This window comes from Centropristis striata, chromosome 6 (assembly GCF_030273125.1).
Source record: "Centropristis striata isolate RG_2023a ecotype Rhode Island chromosome 6, C.striata_1.0, whole genome shotgun sequence".
Lineage (NCBI taxonomy): Eukaryota > Metazoa > Chordata > Actinopteri > Perciformes > Serranidae > Centropristis > Centropristis striata.
In genome coordinates this window covers 13231138-13238642 of record NC_081522.1, presented here as the reverse complement: position 1 = coordinate 13238642, position 7505 = coordinate 13231138, and the positions used below count along the sequence as shown (strand labels likewise).

At 37.5% G+C, this 7505-nt stretch overlaps 1 protein-coding gene across 1 annotated transcript; it reads left to right on the top strand.

Annotated features, from left to right (window-relative positions):
* The first annotated feature begins 1663 nt into the window (after positions 1 to 1663).
* si:dkeyp-59c12.1 (Ras-related and estrogen-regulated growth inhibitor-like protein) lies at positions 1664 to 4428 on the top strand. Its single transcript, XM_059335697.1, has 4 exons — positions 1664 to 1783; positions 1868 to 1921; positions 2010 to 2086; positions 3330 to 4428. The coding sequence occupies exons 1-4, from the start codon at positions 1735 to 1737 to the stop codon at positions 3753 to 3755; spliced, it is 606 nt and encodes a 201-aa protein (XP_059191680.1). The 5' UTR covers positions 1664 to 1734; the 3' UTR covers positions 3756 to 4428.
* The last annotated feature ends 3077 nt before the right edge of the window (positions 4429 to 7505 follow it).

Here is a 7505-nt window from a genome sequence, read left to right as displayed (position 1 = left end):
TACTCCTTCAGACATTTCTAATTTGAATACATGCTAAATAAGCAATGAGCACATTTATTGTATGATACACTAAACGTTGTAGTACAAAACCACTGAGAGTAAAACTCAATTTTTTTCTTACTATTCCACACTTAACATGCATAATGTATGACATAAAATCAGTCATAACCATCGTATAGGCTATACAATGCAAACTGCTGAATACACATCTTCTTGGAGCTTTCAGAATAATCTTATTTACATGAGATAACAGAGGGGAAATGATATCAGAGATGTGGTCTGGTTTAACTGCTGCAACTTAAATAAGTCACCAAGGAACTGTCACGCTACAGTAAGACTACAGAATGTGGAAGAAATCAAAAAAGAAAAAACATGTTGTAAATGCAATGAATGTGTATCTTTATACTACAAATACTAAGCTATATGTTTACATGCACACACGGAACCAGGTTACTGGGAGAAATCAGATTAAAACAGTTCAAGTGAAGCACACAGAGGAGGAAGTAAAGCTGAAGAAGATAAAGACAAATCTCCCTCTCTCTTTCTCTCTCTTTCTCAAACACACACACACACACACACACACACACACACACAGGGAGGGAGGGAGGTGGGTATTACAGTGTAGTTTTACAAACAGCCAATTACCTGAGGGTCTGTTTGTGTTCAGCCAATCAGTGTCCAGCCAGCCTCCTCTGCCTCCTTCTGCCTTCCTTTTCTGGCTGCATGAAGCAAAATACAGTTTTCCGTTTCACATGTATTGAAATCTACTTCCCCCTTGCGGTTGCTGTTAATATTGCAGCATCAGATAGAAAGTACATTCGTGTATTTGTTAGGCTGGATTAACAGTACATTAAAAAGGTTAAATTTTAACTCCTAAACCTCCTTCAACTCTTAAATAATACACAGATTAACATGTCATAGATATTCATACTTTATTGTGCTGTTAAAAGTTGTTTAAAGTTAATAAGTTAATAAAGCTTTAAGGCAAAATTAAACACATTTTTTTAATCTACAAGACAAACTCAGTGGTTATATGTCACAAGCAGACCTATAATTAAATAAATAAATAAATAATATAACTAATAATAATAACAATAATAAACAATAATAATAATAATATTACACTTATAGACTACATTTAACAGACAGTTTTGTAGGCTTCAATAAAAAAATGTGTAATAAAAAATTGTTGCATTGCAAATTGTTTACTGATGGTAGGCCCAAAAAACAAAACTCATTGACTGTTACAAATATTATTAAATGAATAAATAACACTACAATAATTTTGTATAAATAAATAATTCTATAATACTATTGTATAGATAAATAATACTACAATAAATAAATAATACGAAAATAATATTGTATAAATAAATAATTGTATAATATTATACAATGTGATGATTAAAAATGATTGGGGAGCCTGTTAGAAAACGTGATAAAATAGGCCTAAATTTATTCAGAACTTATCACAACACATGGATGACACTTTCATGTTTAGTTTAATTTACCTGCCCCCAGTGGCTGGTTCCCGCCACAGACAGACGCGTGCTCGAGACCACGTGAGGGAGACCTCATTAAATTACTGCTGCTGCTGTTGTTGTTGTTGTTGTTATGGGTGATTTGTTTACCCCGCCCACCAGCAAGTCCCATAATAAGAGCCCTGAGCCGGCAGCAGCAGCCTCCTCCGCCTCACATGGAGCTCAGCGGCTCCGTACAGCTGTCTCACTGAACATGGATGCTAACATTGTTGTTATGGGGACAGAAAGCGTCGGGAAATCAGGTAAAAACGTGTCTGTAGCGGGGAAGTTGTTATTTCTGTGTCTCTGTGGCACCGTGCGCTAAATAGGCTATGGTTGTTTTTCAGCGCTGACTGTGCGACTCTTAACGCGGAGATTCATCGGAGAGTATGGAGATATTGGTAAGTGTCCTGCCTTGTTGCCTTTGTCTTTTTTATTTATTTATTTAACCAACTGCCTCTCACTTTCCTTTAACTTTTTGTGTTGCAGAGTCCATCTACAGTCACAGTTTTATGGTAGATGGGAGAGAAATCACGCTCAATGTCTGGGATTCCCCGTATTCTGGGGTAAGAGAGAAATAAATATTTATCTGACAGTTACCATGAATTCCTTCTGATAAATAATGTTATTCTGCAGACTTGGTGGGTTTGGCTATTTAAATGATCACAACAAAAAAAGCAAAAAATACTTAAATGTATAAAATATTCTCTTACTAGTTAATTCAAAATTTCACTTCAGAAAACGTTAATTAAGATGCACATGAAGCATCGAATGTAAAGTTTAAATGTCCATTTCATACTGTTATATTATTGCATTATTATACATTGTGCATTTCCACGTGGGATGCAGCTCATTTCATACCTTTTGGGTGGTGTGTTGGATAGTAATGCATCATATTTAAGAGGATTATAACCTGTTTTGTGTGTAAAATCTTGATCTGCAAATTACTAAGGGATGGTTGTAGCAAAGAGATGGTTGCAGAGAAAGGACCAAGCCAAGCCAAGCCAAGCACTCAATTTCAAGTTTCAAGTTTTTATCTTATAAAGTCAGATATAAACTCTAAAAATGTGTGACTCGAGTCAGACTTGAGTCCACACCTTGATGACTGTAACAGCATCACCTTCACCAAGAAGGGATGACTCGAGGCTCATGTAACACATGTCTTGTATAACTGCTTCCTTCCTGACTTTGCATGTGAAATTTCATAGCTGTGTGAAGAGTTGTACAGCCACTAATTTATTACGTAACTTGTATTGGGTTACAGAGTATTCTCTAAAATTTGACGGTTATCATCTATGCTAATTTCAAGCCACCATGCTACTCCAGTTTGATTAAACAATGGGTAGGACAGTAGTAGGGATGGTTGTTACACTTTTTAAAAAGTGTTACCCCAATGACACATAAACACATTCCTCTATCTTGCTATTATTTTTTTAGCATGCCAAGCTGGTGAGAAAAACTGTTAGGGGTGTTCTTGCAAATGTGCTTTAATCTGCATCAGGTGGGGTGAGGCAGAGAAAGACATAAGTTTCAACAATGCAGGTTGTAATTTGACAGCAATTAATGGTGTTATATAGTCGGAGAAGTTGGAAAAATTGATAATTGTAGCAGATGTATAAGCGTATTTAACACAAAAATTCTGTGAACTCTAAGTGTTGAGACAAAAGGTGTTACAACCATCCTCGGTTCTTATAGCTAAAGTAAAGCAAGTATAAAGTGACATAAAACTGAAAAATACTTACTCTACTTAAGAACAGTGTTTAAGTAAATTTGATTTCTTACTCAAGCTGAAATTATGTGATTTGACAGGATTTGTCTGTGGCGACGTCACTCTTTGAGAAGAAGGTCCAGTGGGCAGACGGTTATGTTCTTGTCTACAGTATCTGCGACAGGGCCAGTTTCAACACCGTCAGCAGGCTCATTCAGGCCATCAAGTCGACTAAAGACTACCTGAACGCAGACAAAGCGCCCATAGTGATTGTGGGTAACAAGAGGGACCTTCACCACAGGCGGACAGTGCTGAGCGAGGAGGGCAGGCTGCTGGCTCTCAACACAGACTGCCACTTCTACGAGGTGTCGGCGGCCGAGAACTACCACAGCGTGCTCATGGTGTTTCACGGGCTGGTGGACAGGATGAAGGACGCCAAGCTGACCTTGAAGAGGCCTCTAGGGTTCAGGGGCATTGTTAAAAGTATGTCTGCAGTGTTTGCCAGGAGACGGACAGACTCCTTTTAGTCAGACCATGACTGAGGAGAACCTCTGCATGACTCTGCAGAACATACGGTTACACATTATGTGTATTTGACTGGATGGATATCACAGTTTGTCAGTGAAATATTACCATTGTCCTGTGCCAGAGGAACCAGTGAAGTCTCCTGAGGCAGACAGAGAGGGAAGCTGCTTTTCACTGCAAATGTGAAAAGACTCCGGTGAAGAAAGAAGCAATGAAGTGTCAGAAAACATGGAGACACAACAGTCACAGATGTTTTTTAGTGACAGGTTTTAAGGTTAGCAACACTTTAAGTGATGAAATTACAGTCTAATGTATTAGATACATGTTAGATATGTAATGAAGTATGCAATATGTTTAAGATGTGGCTACACATTGGAAGACATTCTATGCACAAATTTAATAAGCCTTTACTCAAAATGAGGACCAAAGATTTAAAAAAAACTCTCATCAGCTCACAAGTGAAACCTTTGCATCTCTGGAAAAAGTGACTGAAAAGTGTCCTGCTCAACTGTGTAATTAATTCCTGAAAGTAAAACATACATTTGTATTTATCAAAGTCCAAACACTGTCAAATAAAGTGTTTTATATATTTATGCCACGAATAATGGGTCATGTACTTAAATGTATTGTTTATCTTTACCTTGTTTTATGGCTTAAGGATTTAAATAAAAAATAAAATGTGAATTCCAAGTTTGTGACTTCATTTTCTGGTCAGGACACCATTACTCCACTATATCTTTGCATGGTGAATAGTTTACTGTCATGTTAATGTTAATATTCTGAATTTCATGTGCAGCGCCTTTAAATTATCAGAGAAACGAGCTAAGCAAACCATAACTCGAGAAACACTTTGAAACTGCTTTGTGTAATTTCCTTTTTTAACAGTTTTAATCACCCGGTTAACTTGTTTTTGAGAGCTGCAAATAATTTGGCTCCCAGTAAAAACATCCTGAATGATAAACAGAATCCTAATTGGGGGAAGCTGACTGCAGGAAGTAGCCGGACCACTGAGACTCTTTTGTTAATGTTTTGATTGAGAGACATCAAGCGGCAGAAAAATACATATTGTGCATGAAACTGAGCATTTGTTTGCTTAGAAGAAGACAAATTAACTTGCTCAGAGAAGATGAATCAGCATATGTGTTTTGGTATTTTGTATCATTAATACTAAATATGTAATGGATGGACTGTCCACACAGATGATATTGGCTTTAAAACATTTAAATACATGAATTAACCATCTCACTTCTCATCTAGTCTTTCCTAGATCCTAAATCTGGCTTCAGACCCATCCTCTTCTCCAATAAGGGCATGTGAATTCCTTCCTGATAACTAGGACACCATTTCCCCCATGAAAAATGCCTCTAATTTGTGTCTGGCCTGCTCCAGTAAACTTGGTCTGACCCCTAACATTAGGCGGCAGACATGTCCATTCTTCTTCTCCTCCCTTCGACCTCTGTCGTTTGGTGTCAGGGAGATGTCCATCTGTGTGGCTATTAAGGCAGCAGCATGGGAGGGCAAATGGCAGGTAAGCTGGTGCCAGCTCCCCCTCTTTCCTGTTCTTGTGTGTGAGGAATCTGACAGGAACAAGGCACGGGTTAACAAAGGAAGACTGGGGCAGTCCAGCTCCTGCGGGTCCTTGTCACAGTCTCTGGTCACTTCACAGCATGAGCCAGAATAAACCTGACAAAGATTTTTCACCTACAAAAGGTGTCGTCATGTGTCTCTGTGTTTTTCCAAATGATGCCAATATTTACAGGGATGGAACAAGACTCCTACAGAAAAAAATAAATGTGTACAAACCAAATCTTTCAGTTTGAGATCAAAGTAATTTGGTAACATTCAAGCAGGGGATCAGCTGTGTTACCACTTTTCTATGCTGCAGACTGAGGAGAATGCATTTGGGTTATATGCAATTATAGTGATACATTACAATATTTTAGCATTAGCACATTCATTAGCATACTTAGTCACAACACTTGGAATTAAACTACAAGATGCATTCTTAAAACCTTAAACCAAATGAAAACAAATATGCAACCAGGCATTTTGCCATTTTTTGTTTGTCAAGGCTGTCAAAGAGGATTTGTGAAGCACTTTACACCATTAAATGCATTTTGTGTATAGTGTTAAGTGCTGGACATACAGTATGTAATAAAAATGCATTGTGTGCACAAAATTCTTGACATGCAATACATGTTTTTTTTGTGTTGTACATCTAATAGTACGACATGTAGCATTTCATCGCCTTTAGAAAGTTGCCCATCGTCATGTATAACACTGATCCTGTGTGGTTCCCTGTCATCTGGTCTCTCAAGTAACAGTTTTGCTTCTGGCCTTTGAAGCTTTTACACTTCAAAGCCTCACAGCAAATCTCAGATATATATCACACTTTAACTTTTGCTTCTCCACCTTGTTGATGTCATTCATTGTATGATGCACTTCAAATTCTGCAAGGCCAGAATTCGTCAAGGTGCTGGAAATACTTCACAGAGATCTACGTCCATGTTGACCTGATGGTGTTCGATCAGCTGCAGAAAATACTGACACCGAACTTCTTGCATCAGATCGTCACTGCATATAACATACATGTACATACAAAAAGATATGTTTGCATTTGATTATCGTGCATATTTAGGATTTAACGGGCCTCAATGCTAATCATAATTTTTTACAAGATGTACAGTATACAGTCATGGAAAAAATGATTAGACTGCCCTTGTTTTCTTTAATGTTTTGTTCATTTTAATGCCTGGTACAACTTAAGGTGCTTTTGTTTGGAGAAATATAATGATAACAATAATAATAATGATTTTGGTTATTATAAAGAGAACCATGGAAAATGGCGAGATATCAGCTCTAAAATTAAACTCTTATGAGCTTCTTTTGTTGTTATCATTATATTTGTCCAGACAAATGTACCTTTAGTTGTACCAGGCATTAAAATGAACAATACATTGAAGAAAACAAGGGTGGTCTAATCGTTTTTTTTTCATGACTGTATATAGAAAGCTCACTGCTCATTAAATAAAGGCTTGTTGGAGCTGTGGTGGCTGAGATTCCATATATATTGTGGCCTATATGATGGAAGAGACATCTGCTGCTCATTTTAAACTGTGTCTGATCATTTACTGAAAGACCCTTTCAGGCCTCCTTTAATCATGGATGCTTGAATATCTTTGACTGAAAGCTCACTCTAAAACATTTTCATTTTTTGAGATGGGTTTCAAATCACATCATAACGAACATAAAATAAAACATCCTTTCAAAGTTGAAACAGTTTTGAAGGGTGATGCATGATCAAGTGTCTTTAACTTGTTGTTATTATTTAAATGTTATTGTTATAATGTATTTGCCTTGATTTTCTGTTAATGAGTGCATAGTGAGTGCATTACTTTTTGTATGTCTAAGTGTGAACGATGAATGAGCATCAATTTACTGCTGTTTCACTGTCCGTCAGTTAATCATGTTGTTCATGCCAGACTTTGGATCTGCAGGAAGAGTTGGCACATAAATCTCCAACATGTTGTAACAGAAACTGTGCTTTGTCACATGAGGAAGAGGTTCTTGACAACTCCAACTTATGGTTTTGGTGATAACCGCTGAAGGCCAAGCTGCTGCGCCTGGTTCTGGTTCAAGGTCTGAGGAGGTGTGAGGCTGATCTGTGTCTGAATACTTGTGGCCTGTCTGCTATTGTCAACTAAAGGACCATGAATCATCCACATTTCAAAATGCATTTTCCACCCACAAGC